Source organism: Lynx canadensis, chromosome A3 (assembly GCF_007474595.2).
Source record: "Lynx canadensis isolate LIC74 chromosome A3, mLynCan4.pri.v2, whole genome shotgun sequence".
Taxonomy (NCBI): domain Eukaryota; kingdom Metazoa; phylum Chordata; class Mammalia; order Carnivora; family Felidae; genus Lynx; species Lynx canadensis.
In genome coordinates, this window is record NC_044305.1 from 38,781,962 (window position 1) to 38,795,777 (window position 13,816).

General features: G+C 37.7%; 1 protein-coding gene across 3 annotated transcripts in view; it reads right to left on the reverse strand.

The window, feature by feature from the left end:
* TASP1 (taspase 1) overlaps nt 1-12,516 on the reverse strand; it is a 269,597-nt gene extending 257,081 nt beyond the window's left edge. Inside the window, exons 1-2 of one of the 3 annotated variants that reach the window (XM_030310108.1) lie at nt 12,474-12,514; nt 2,155-2,373 (exon numbers count right to left, since the gene is read on the reverse strand). In XM_030310108.1, the coding sequence (XP_030165968.1) occupies nt 2,155-2,299 (145 nt within the window). In that variant the 5' untranslated portion in view covers nt 2,300-2,373; nt 12,474-12,514. Of the gene's footprint in view, nt 1-2,154; nt 2,374-12,473 lie in introns of all 3 variants that reach the window. The other 2 variants (XM_030310109.2, XM_030310110.2) reach the window with 2 other exon arrangements.
* Nucleotides 12,517-13,816: the final 1,300 nt, after the last annotated feature.

The following is a 13,816-nucleotide window of genomic DNA, read 5'->3' on the forward strand; positions in this document are numbered from 1 at the left end:
CACAGACATGCAACAGGATTTAGCTAAAATTTAATTACACTGGTTTGGTTATTTACACTGTAAATTACACTGTATTTAAAGTTATTTTTGGGGCACCTGGGTGGCTCAGTTGGTTGAGCGTCCAACTTTGGCTCAGGTCATGATCTCGCGGTCTGTGAGTTCAAGCCCGGCGTCAGGCTCTGTGCTGACAGCTCAGAGCCTGGAGCCTGTTTCAGATTCTGTGTCTCCCTCTCTCTCTGCCCCTCCCCAGCTCATGCTCTGTCTCTATCTCAAAAATAAATAAACCTTAAAAAAAATTTTTTTAAGTTATTTTCTCCTCATGCAAGTGATACTGACATTTCATTTGAGTAAAGATAAGTTTCAGCTTTAAAGTTTTAAGGTAAAAAGTGTTCAGCCTTTTGGTATTAGGTAAACAGTATAGGTAGTATACAGACTAGGAAAAATCAAGAACCTAAGACTCAAATGACTAAAATTTGGGCAAGTCTCCTCTAGTGGGGGGGAAAAAAGCTTTAAGATCTCTACAATGGATAAGGAATTGAAATTTTGTCCCTTAAATGTGCAAAATATATATTTCTCCATGATCAGTCTATCTGACCTTCTAATGGTTTAGAAAAAGAGTCACTCTAATCCACATAATTTCTGCCTATTACTGCTGGCCCCAACACCAACTTATCTAAGATATCTAAGAGCCATTCCCATCCAGTGAGTAAAAGAAGAGGGACATTACCATGACAGTCATAAAAAGCAATGCTTTCCAACTAATCAAAAGCTCTATGTTGTTGCTTGTCAAAAATTTTAAACCTTTCTTGTATGTTTGTCACATACTCATTCTAAATAAAATAACACTGGGTACTACAAAAGGTGCACCATCAACATTATAGTAGGAAGAGCCCCGGACTAGGAGTCTGAAGGCAGGCATTCCTGGTCCCAAGTCTACTTCTAACTGGGTTATTTCTAAAATTTACCTCATTTCTTTGTAAAAATCTTTTGAAAGAAAAGCAAATTGAACCTGGGTTTCTTAGATTCTCCTGGATTAGATTCTGTAAGACTCCCCAAGTTGTCTAGTCTAGATATAGCCAAAGTTTAATGACCAGGCAGGACACCAGTTTGGCAAGAAAAAACAATTCTACTCCTCACCCCATATCAAAGTTAATCTTGATCCCACCCTGTCTGACTGTCTGAGGAAAGTTAAAAGGAGATCCAGCCATTCCTTCTCCCTTCACAGAAGTCATGCATTTTAGATAAATGCAGGCAAATAAAAATGACTAAAGGAAAAAAAAAAAAAAAAAAAAAAAGCCTGCTGAGAGCAGAGCTGCACTGCTCTGAAATCCAAAATCCTTAATGAGTGGGGACCCAGGAGTTGAACTTCACTGTGTCTGTCCCCCAGATCCTCTGAAGTAGAGATTATGGGCTGATGTATTACCAAACGCACTAGACTGAGCCTAAGGGTCCACATAAGGGTTTCTCAACCTGGCTCTAGCGCAAACTAGCCGTGAGGCTGGAGCTACTTAATCTCTCTTCCTCATTTTTAGTATTAAGGCAAACTAACTCCATGATCGTATAATTCTATTCTAAAAAGGCCACAACTCAATATGGGGTCAGTAAAATTTCTCAGTAGCATTATTTTTAAAAACAGAAACTAGAGTTTAAGAAATGACTTTGGGGGCACCTGAGTGGCTCAGTCGGTTAAGCATCTGACTCTTGGTTTCAGCTCAGGTCATGATCTTGCACTTTCGTGGGTTCAAGCCCCACATCGGGCTGTGCACAGGCAGTGTGGAGCCTGCTTAGGATTCTCTCTCTTCATCTCTCTCTGCACCTGCCCCACTCACACTGTCTCTCTCAAAATAAATAAATAAACTTAAAAAAAATTACTTTGTCTGATTCTAACACTACTTAATTATACCTATTACATATAGGGGGTGAAAGTAAGTAACAGGGTAGAGAAGCAAAGAAGACATAAGAAGAGCTGTCAGTATAAGATCTTCCAAGTAGGGAATAGGAGAGGCCTGTATTGAAGTCCCTCTTTGGTTCCAACTCCTCTCTGGCAGTTTGCCTCCTCCAGATGTGAAATTCAATTCTCAGTGTACTTCAAGGCAAGAAAAAAAAAAAAATCAACATTATTTTCATCTTCCGACTCACCCACTTAGAGCTTACCTGCATGTACCAACACAAAGCCCCCTCGCTTCTCCTTATGGGATTGCTTTGTTTCCAACTCTTTGACTGTTATTTTAGCAGCCGAAACCTGAGATGATCTGGAAGGCAGCCCTTCTCCAGAACTCATCCCCTTCTCCATGGTCATTCTCTGAGATTACCATCTTCTATTGGGGAAAGTGCATACTTCCATCCAAAAGTAATTGCAGGAGAAGAATTACCCTAAAGAAAAACAGCCAAAGATGGTATACATTTCCCTCTCTAACACAAACATAACTTATACAAATATGTGCAAAGATAACTTTCCAAAAACCTAATTTTAAAGTCATTTAACTGGATAATACAAAGAATATGAAAAGGTAAGATTTAAATCTCTGTCCACAGACAGTACTTGCTTGAAGTCATATAAACAAAAGAACTGTTGAAAAAAGACTTCCTACTGAGTCTAAAGATATTTTATCTTTCACTGCATATACACTGTAGAAAACCTCAATATAACTTAAATATTACTTTCTACTCCCTCCAAACCAAATACTAATAATCTCTGGGACATTGTAGAATCAAAGATGGTGCCTTGATATAAAGCCCAGGTCGCAGCTTACTTTTTTCACCAGCTTTATTGCTGACATATAACATTATGTAAATTTGCGTACAAAATGATTTGACACACACACATACTGTGAAATGATCACCACAATAATATCAGTTAACATGTCCATCACCTCACATAATTAGTTTTTTGTGTGATGCGAAAATTTAAGATCTATAAATTGCTGCTTAAAGATATGAAGCAACGGATTCGCACTTGCCTGTGAAGAACTTAAGACAAACAGTACAATGCTCCACAGCTTGACTGTAAAACATAAATGCTAACAAAATTGTAAGCCCAAACCAAGAAATGAAAATAACAACACTCGTGCAAATACTTAATTTTCATGAAAAGCTCTGTTTCTGAGGTGCTCGATAGATGACATATAAAATGTAATGAGACAAACTAAAAACAACTTATACCACCAAGTTCCTAATTTTTCTCACAAGCTCACAAGCTTCTAGCAATCTTGGCTTAACAACAGTAATTATGGTATGGCAGAACATATCTCAGATTAGGGAAAAAATGAATCATTTAAAAATCAACACAGAGATTTAAAGAAAATCTGAGAGTCGGGTGGCTGACATAAACACCTAGATTCATACTGTCAAGTAAAAATCTGTACTTTATTCTAAAATGGGGAGGGGCATAAGTCTTTCTTTTCTAATATAAAACATAAATAGTAATATAAAAAGTGACTTAGCTGCCTAATCCAAAAAACTGGTGTTTCTCAAAGTGTGGTCTGCAGACCAGGGTTTGCTACCAGTGTGCAAGAGATTATTATTTCATTAATATTTTAATTGGTTTGTATACACATTTTCAATAAACAATGTGTACAACTTGTGTAATTTTTTTTCTATTTCCTTGTTCTGTTTATATTTTTGAAGCAATTTTATCTATTAAATATAATAAAAAATTGAGCTTTTATTTTTATCTTTCATTCACAGTTCCATACTTCCATTTTGTTTGGGGTTTAGTTCTTTGGTTTGGGGTTTTGGTTCTTTTGCACTTTACAAAATAAATAGTCAACAATGGATTGAAAAATTTTTTAACTTGATTCTTTACACCAGAGGTTGTCTGAGAAGCACTGCAATATAGTATTTTAACTTCTTTTAATTCTTGGTTAAAAAGAGTCCATTGAGTTAGTATCAAAAATCTATGAAGAACTTACCAAACTCAACACCCAAAAAACAAATAATCCAGTGAAGAAATGGGCAGAAGACATGAATAGACACTTTTCCAAAGAAGACATCCAGATAGCTAACAGACACATGAAAAGATGTTCAACACTGCTCATCATCAGGGAAACACAAATTAAAACCACAATGAGATACCATCTCACACCAGTCAGAGTGGCTAAAATTAACAACTCAGGAAATAACAGATGTTGGCAAGGATGTGAAGAAACGGGAACTCTCTTGCAGTGTTGGTGGGAATACAAACTGGTACAGCCACTCTGGAAAACAGTGTGGAGGTTCCTCAAAAAACTAAAAATAGAACTACCCTACGACCCAGCAATTGCACTACTAGGTATTTATCCAAGGGATACAGGTGTGCTGTTTCGAAGGGACGCATGCACCCCCATGCTTATAGCAGCACTATCAACAATAGCCAAAGTATGGAAAGAGCCCAAATGTCCATCGATGGATGAATGGATAAAGAAGATATGGTATATATATACAATGGAGTATTACTCGGCAATCAAAAAGAATGAAATCTTGCCATCTGCAACTACGTGGATGGAACTGGAGGGTATTACACTAAGTGAAATAAGTCAGTCAGAGAAAGACGGATATCATATGTTCTCATTCATATGTGGAATTTGAGAAACTTAACAGACGATCATAGGGGAGGGGAAGGGAAGGAAAAATAGGATAAAAACAGAGAGGGAGGAAAACCATGACTCTTAAATACAGAGAGCAAACTGAGGATTGGTGGGGGTGGGTAAAATGGCTGATGAGCTTTAAGGAGGGCACTAGTTGGGATGAGCACTGGGTGTTATACGTAAATGATGAATCATTGGATTCTACTGAAACCAGGACTACACTGCATGTTATCTCACTTGAGAATAAAAAATAAAAAAATAAAATAAAATAAAATGATGTAAAATAAAATAAAATAAAATAAAATAAAATAAAATAAAATAAAATAAAATAAAAGTTTGATAGAAAAAAAAGAGTCCAGTGAATTTTTATCACAGAACATTTCATTTAAAGCTTTTCGTCGCCTGGCTGGCTCAGTCAGTTAAGCGTCCAACTCTTAGTTTCAGCTCAGATGATGGTTTCACAATTCGTGGGTTCAAGCCTGACATCGGGCTCTGTGCTGATAGCCCTGACAGAAGGGTTCTCTCTCTCTCTCTCTCTCTCTCTCTCTCTCTCTCTGTCGCTCCTCCACTCACACTGTCTCTCTCTCAAAATAAATAAGCTTTTAAAAAATTTATTTTTTTAAAAAAAGGACAAATAGAGGTTTTTTTATGTTTATTTATTAACTTTGAGACAGTGTTAGCCTGAGCGGGGTGAGGCAGAGAGGACGAGAGAGAAAGAATCCCAAGCAGGCTCCCGGCATCCATTCACAGCCCAATGCAGGGCTCACTCTCCCTAAGGATGAGATCATGACCTGAGCCAAAACCAGAGGTGGAGGCTTAACTGACTGAGCCACCCAGGTGTCCCTAAAGGACAGACAGTTTTAAATCAAAAAATATATTTGCTGTTGTACTAAAATGTTTATATATATTCATAAATGCAGGAAGAAAATTTGGATTACAAAAGATTGCTGATATTGATTAAATAAACATGAATCAAAATGCCTGCTTTTGTTTTTGTTTTGTGGTGATTGCTGACTTTCTAAGGAAGGATTCTATTCTAATGACTTCACTTATTTGACTTAGGTTATTTAGTTATTTCTCTTTGGTTATTTCACTTATTTGACTTTGGTTACTACTTATTCATGTGTCAGTTGACCAAGTGGATTTTTTTTTTAATTTTTTTTCGAAGTGGAATTTAAATGATTAGCATACATGCCATCATGTCTGACCCAGCCATGAAATGAGCTTAGGCCCAATAGTCCCACAAACACAGGTGGAGTGAAAACTCAGGGGGCGCCTGGGTGGCGCAGTCGGTTAAGCGTCCGACTTCAGCCAGGTCACGATCTCGCGGTCCGGGAGTTCGAGCCCCGCGTCAGGCTCTGGGCTGATGGCTCGGAGCCTGGAGCCTGTTTCCGATTCTGTGTCTCCCTCTCTCTCTGCCCCTCCCCCGTTCATGCTCTGTCTCTCTCTGTCCCAAAAATAAATAAACGTTGAAAAAAAAAAACTCAGGCCTCGGAAAATTAAGAGTTTCAGTTAAAATGAACACACATCCAAGCAGTATGAGTTATTAAACTTCAAGCTACTCTGACTCACCATTATCAGATGCATTCTTTCATAAATAAGAAACTGAAACACCTATATCTTACAATGAATAAGGTTGATGTAATAGCATTTTAATATATATGAGAGATTTAAAAACATTGCTTCTCAGGCTTATCTGAAAAAAATAAAATGTGGAAGATGAATTAATATGCTATTTCTTGAGCAATCTACCATCCGAGAGAGAATATCTGAAATATATTTAGCTAATCATGTCATCTCCATAAACTCCTCCAAAAATGTTGGCCCGAAGGTTCTGCTGGACTAGGAAAGGAACTTAAATACACAGGCTATCCAATGTACAACTCTGGCTTCCAACTCCCAATGGTTACCAGAATGTTTTGAGTTCAATTAGAAATGAAGCAACTTCTACTCCAACATCAGTTTTTGTTTAACTCAAAACCTATTAAAGGTCTGACCTAATAAATAAAGAGTTCCAACAAAAGACTTAAAAAAAAAAAAAAAGACAACAAAGGGCAAATGGGCAAATCCCAGTTCATAGAAAAATTATACAACAGTTTAAACAGATCAAAAAAGGCTAAACGTCACTCAAAAGAAAGATACAAAACTACACCCAAATGCCATTTTTTAACTTGGGTTGGCGAACATCCAAATTATATCACGTTTTGAGGCAATTGAGAATCAGGAGTTCTCACACACTATAGTAGTAACCTAAAGATGACAGAACTGAACAAGAGCAATTTGGCAAAATCAATCAAAATTAGGAATGCACACTGAAGGATTATTTGCAATAGTAAAAATATGAACCAACAATATGTCTTAATGTAAGTGGTTAAAAATAAAAGCATCCTTTGGGAAAAATGAGAATATTCTTGATAAAGAAATACAGATTGACTAATCTTAAAGATATTTTGGTAAGCAAAAAAGGCATAGTACAGATGTACATGCAATACCATATTTTGAGGGAATGGGGAAAAAGCAATACAGCTAAATATATACGCAAAGTACAAATCTGCAAGAATATGCCAAAAAAAAAAAAAAATACTATAATAGTGGCCACCAGAAGAAGATTTGAATGACTAATGGACAAAAGTGGGGTGGAAATTTATTGTTCATAGTTTATACCTTTCAATTCTTAAAAATCTAAACATATTATTTACAAAAAAAAAACCCACCTCTTTTCTTTTTTTTTTTTTTATGGAAACATGAAACAACTAGCTAAATCCAAGTTCCAAAATAGAGCAAGCCTATGAGATCTCACTTAAAAACTTCAGTAAGGGGGGGAAATGTCATATGCTGAAATTTCTCAATACTCATCCCACCTAGGGCAGGAATAGACAAAAACATGGCCAAACCAACAATACTGCCCAAGAAGTCTGTTTTTGTTTTTCTGGATCTTGAACTTCTGAGGCCACACAAACTACAGGTAATCCAAAAAAAAAAAAAAAAAAAAAAAAAAAAAAAAAAAACAAAGAAAAAGGAAAAAAAAAGATCATAGTGTTTGACCCCTACAGTTCAGACTAAGGAGTAAAAACTAAATCATTTCTGTAGACTAACATCAAATATCCCTGGGATTATTTTTTATCACATTTGTACTAATTGTTACAAATCATTATTTGAAATTGATGAAGCATACTTACATCAATATATTGATCCACAAGAAAAATGTCTAACATTTCAGCCAAGCTTTGAGGTAACATTCAACACACAAAGTTTCCAAAGAAAGGAGATGCACAAACATGTTATAGTTTTACACAACAGAAAACAATTATATGGTTCATTTTTATAATGCTTTTATTTATGAATAATATACCTGAATATGGACATTTTGCAATTTTCCACTAGTGATGATATTAAAATTCATTTTATTATTTCTAACAAACACTGGCAACTTGTCCATCCTCCGCAACAGTTACGTCAAAAATTAAACAAAGTTAGCATATGACCCAATAATTTCACTCCTAGGTATATACTCAAGAGAACTGAAAACATAGCCACACAAAAAAAAACTGTACATGAATGTTTTTGGCAGAATTATTTATAATAGTCAAAAAATGATTAACAATTCAAATGTCCAAGAACTGATGATAAGCAAATATGGTACATTCATATAATGGCATATTATTTAGCCATAGAAAAAATAAGTACTGATACATAGTATGGCATGAATGAACCTTGAAAACAATCAAAGAAGTCAGACACAAAAGGCTGCATATAGTATGCTTCCATTTATGTGAAATGTCCAGAGTAGTCAAGTCTAAGGAGACAGAAAATAGATTAATGGTTGCCTTGGGCTGGGAGGCTAAAGGGGAATTGGAGAGTGACTGCTCATGGGGGCGGGCTTTCTTTTGATGGCAATAAAAATGTTCTAAAACTGATTGTGGTGATGGTTGCACAATTCTGAATATACTAAATACCACTGAGTTGTACACTTTAAGTGGATAAATTATATGATAAATGAATTCTATCTTAATAAAGCTGTTTGGAAAAAAACAAACTTCCTGCTTCACATAAATTGTATCTTTTCCAAGTTACCAACCTTAATGGCCTTTTCTGCTCACAACCCTTGTTCTCTAGATCCCCTAGAGATCTCCTAGATCCCCTGCTCTTGATGGCCCTCTGACCCTTCCCAACTTTGTCCTCTTACATGACTCCCTGTCCATGGACCAATTCTCAAATTTGAGCAATTTCATCCACTGCCAATCTTTCAAAACAATCATCCCTCAGTAAATCAGATGATTTGCAACTCTTTATCCTGTCGCTTGAGCTCTAGCCACAAGTCTCCTGCATAGCTCAACCTGGATCCTCTTCACTCTTAGCCTACCCAAAACAAACTCATCTTTCCATAGAAATCTAGTTCTTTACACATTACTCCTTATTTTGCTTAATAGCACTAATTTTTTTCTAACACACCTTCATGTCATCTAGGACTATACCTACGTTCCAAGTCTGTAAGTTTCTCCCTCAAGCATTTAACTTCCTTTTCCCTACTGCCTTGACCCTTGTTCAGCTCACATACCTCTTGGCATAAATGTTACAAAAAGCATTTTAACTTTTCTCCCCAAATCCAGACTATTGTAAAACAACCAACTACAAAAGGCTGCCAAAATAAATCTCATAAAAGGACAACTCCAATCAAAACGAATAGCATGCCAAAAGACACGAACAGACAATACGCAAAAGAGGAAATATAAACTCGATATCCAATATTAAGGGAAGAATATTCAAAAAAATACAAATAAAAATGAAATCTTCCTAACTAGCACTGTACAGCCGCCATAAACTGATGTAACCATTTGAAAAGGAATTCGTCAGTATCAGGAGACTTAAAATGTGTAATTTTGTATATACTACCTTTCCAGAGATACTCTGTATGAACTAGTCTACACTAAAGCACAAGTAACAATAATACTGTGGATACCTCTAAGGAGAACTGGGAGACTGAGGGGCAAAGATGAAAGGAAAACTTGATTTTCTAATAGCTTTATGTATTTGATTTTTTTTATTAAACCATGTATTATCTACAGGTTTAAGTTAGCCATCTCTGAGACTAAGATGAATGTAAATTAATCTGATTATCAAGGCCAGAAAAGAAACTCAGAATAAAACACTGTTTCTGCTCTAGGGACTTTGAAGACACTGATTTAAGGTCTAAATCTTGACCCCATTTCTCTCAAAGACTGTTTTATTTTCCTACTGCATGTGATGACACTTTTTTTTTCTTTACACCACTTAGAAAACTACTGCATGTCCTGTTTGCCCCTGGTGTTGAAGTTTTTCACTCTAGATTTATTTAGTCTTTTAGAAACAGTTGAAAGAATAATAAGTCAGGGAATACATTCATCTTATAGCAAAAGGCTTTTGTAGAAATACAGCCCTTAAGCTATAGCAACTGATGGATAAAGAAAAACTTTGCCACTCTTAACATCATGACATTGAAGGTTTAATGCCTCATTCAATGAGCTCCAAAACAGACTTATTTCATCTTTGACCCAGTAATTTCAATTTTGAGAACACTTTCTACCAAAATAACTTCAAACACAAAAAAGACTTTATGTCTTTTATGCTGTGTTTAACACAGGATAATATAGAAAAACAAAAATCTGGGAGTGACCTAAATATCCAACATAGAAAAATGGTTAACAAATGATAACCTTTATTATTTATGGTCAATGTTTTCAACAAGGGTACCAAGGCCATTAAATGAGGAAAGGATAGTCTTCAACAAATGGTGCTGGAAAAACTGAATAGCTACATGCAAAAGAATGAACTTGGAATCCTACTTATTCCTACCCACCTATTCCTCGATATACACAGATCAAGAACTAAATGTAAGAACTAAAACTATAAAATTCTTAGGAAAAAACATAACCTTGCCTTTGACAATGGTGTTACATAGGACACCAAAAGCACAAGCAACCAAAGAAAATATAAATAAATTAGTATTCACCAAAAGGTTAAACGTTTATACTTCAAAGGACACTATTCAAAAAGCAAAAAGAAACCCCACAAAATGGAAAGAAAAAAAAAAAAAACACTGCAAATTATATACCTGATAAAGGACTTGCCTCCAGACTATATAAAGAACTCATATAAACATCAAAGTTTTTAAAATCTCAACATAAAAATGAGCAAAGGAATTAGACTGACATTTCTCCAAAGATACAAAAAAGGCTAATAAGCATATGGAAAGATGCTCAACATTACTAGCCATCAGGGAAATGGAAATCAAAACCACAGTGAGATACCATTTCATAAGCAATAGCATAGCTATAATTCAAAAGATAGATAATAAGTGCCAACAAGGATATGGAGAAATCAGAACCCTCTTATCCTGCTGGACAGACCACTTTGGAAAACATCTGGCAGCTCCTCAAAAAGTTCAATGTAGTTACCATATGACCCAGCATTTCCACTCCTAGATATATACCCAAAAGAACTGAAAACCTATAACCACACAGAAACCTGTACCTGAATGTTTACAGAATTATTCATAATAGTCAAAAAGAGAATTCAATTCAAATATCCAATTGATGATGGATAAACAAAACGTGGCATATTCATATAATGGAATATTATTCAGCCATTAAGAAGGAAAGCAGTACAGATACATAATACAACATAGATGAACCTTGAAAACATTATGCTAAGTAAAAGAAGGCAGATACAAAAGGCCACATATTATATAGTTCCATTTGCATGAAATGTCCAGACTAGGAAAATCAATAGACACAAAAGTGGATTAGTGGCTGCTAGGGACTGGGGGATCAAACGGGAAGTGATTATAATGGGCAGTTTCTTTTGGAGATGATGAAAATGTTCTGGAACTATATAGTGGTGATAGGTGCACAACTCTATCAGTATAGTAAAAACCAATGAAATTTACAATTTAAAAGGATGGGTTTATGGTATGTTAATTATATCTAAAGGGAAAAAAAGATCTATGCAATGGATGCAATGTACAAAAATTATGCTTTTTGGTTATAACCACACTTTATACACACACACACACTATAATCACAAATAGGTTGAGAATTTGCTATTAAAAAAAAAGGAAAGGGATCAAAATGCTGGGTTGGTAAAACTACAGGTGATCTCTTTATAATTATTTCTGCGTTCTCCAGATATTCTTTAATAAGCATGCACTGCTTTTTACGAGTGGGGGTGGAGCTTTATTTAAAACAAACAAAAAAGGAAACTGTTTTAACTCCCGAGTGTATAAAAATTCCTTAGGTTAGTATTCAACGATCTCAGTCACATGGTCCCGAAAATACCTTTCCTTTCCCCTCCCCTACAGAGGCGAGTCAAGTTAAACTCCCTCCTTCCGGAAACACGATGCCCTCTATTTCCAGGGCTGCTCCAGCTCCTGTTTTCCACCCTCCTCTCCATCTTCTCGGTCCTTTCCTCCGCCGCCGCCTGAGCAGTAAATGCTAACGTCCTGACGGACCCTAACCAGGCCTCTTACACCACGGGGCTGCCCTGGCCCCAACCCGCCACGCACGACTAGGGCGCACACTCTCGGGTCTCTGCGAGCCTCCGACTCGGAGAACCCCGCAGCCCGCACTGCAAAGTGAGTGAAGGACAGTGAGGACTGCCCACACACAGACAACCCCTTCCTTGGAGAAGGAATGAGACCGCCAAGCTGGAGCCAACGCTGAGAACGGACCGACACGGGCGCCACGCGCGACCGAGGGGCCGAAGGACATCCCGGATCCGCTCCTTCAGCACCGCCCCAGGCAAGTGGGCATCATGCGCGCCGCCCCCTCCCGGCCCCGGAGAGGATGTCCCGGTGAGCGTACGGGGCCTGGACAGAGGCAGCGCCGCCGCGGCTGCAGCAGCGCGGACAGCGTGAGAAAGAGGGACACTCACCCGCGTCAGCCCCGAGCCCTCACAGCACCGGAAGTAGTCACCCGCCCGTTGCCAGGGTGAGGAAGCGGGGCTTACGTCAAGCTTTTCCATTGGGCATGCGCCTAGCCACGTGGCCGGAAGCTTACGCCCACGCGCTGATCTGACTCGGCCCACTGCTAGCGAACGTTTCACCTGGCCGCAGAAGTTCTGCGTGGAGTTCACCTGGAGCTTCGTTCTGAGCTGCGCAGGCGCTGTTGCCTATCTCCCCTCAACCAGCCTCTTAGTGAGCCGGCGTCCTGTGACTGTTAACTGATCCGAGTGGTTTGGCAGACCAGCGATGTGATAGGACATGAAATTAGAGTAGCCATGATTTAATGAAGTGACACTTCAGAACTTAATTTTACTCTGTCTTTGCAGCCCCCCCCGCCCCGCCCGGCCCCATACAGTAGGGAAAACTACAGTTCTGCCCGGATTCCATATGGGAGGTGAGAGATAGCCCTGCCCTGGGGACAACGAAAGTGTGAATAACCTTTCTTTTACACGTAGCATCCAAGATCAAGATCCAGCAACAATGTAATCCCTCTAATGTTTCTTTGTAACTATTAACAAGAGTCCTTTAACAAGTAACCAACCACCTTTCAACCTGTTTTAAGAAGCAAAAATTGAAAGAAGTAAAGCAATAGCTCTATGGTCCCCAGACCAGAAGTTTAACTTGACCCTGGCCCTTGCTAGAAGTACAGTTTATGAAAAGAAGTCCCACCTCGCTGGGGTGTAAAATAAATAAATATTTTTTTTAAGTATTTAATTGCAGATTGAAATAGACAGCAGTCCGCTTCTATCTGATTATCTAAAATTTTAAGACTGATGATACTATATCCTGTTGGTGAGGATTGAGAAAACAATCACTCTTGTTCATTGTTGGAGGAATAAAGATTTGCGCATATTTTTGGAGGGCAATTTGATGGTCATCTACCACAATTTTAAATGTACTTACCCTTTGACTCAGAAGATCCAGTTTTCTCTCTGTCTCTCTCTCTCTCTCTCAAAAAAATAAATAAATAAACTTAAAAAAAATAAAAAGGGGCACCTGGTGGCTTAGTAGGTTGAGCATTGGACTCGGTTTTGCCTCAGATCATGATTTCATGGTTCATCAGTTCCAGTTGGCATCAGACTCCATGCTGACAATGCGGAGCCTGCTTGGGATTCTCTCTTCTTTGGATTCCCTCTCTCTCTCTGCCCCTCTGCCACTCTCCCTCTCTGTCTCTCTCAAAAATAAATAAATAAACTTAAATTAAAAAAAAAGAAGAACCGCTTTTAAGAGTCTACCTACAATATTTCTATATGTGCACAAAGATATACATATT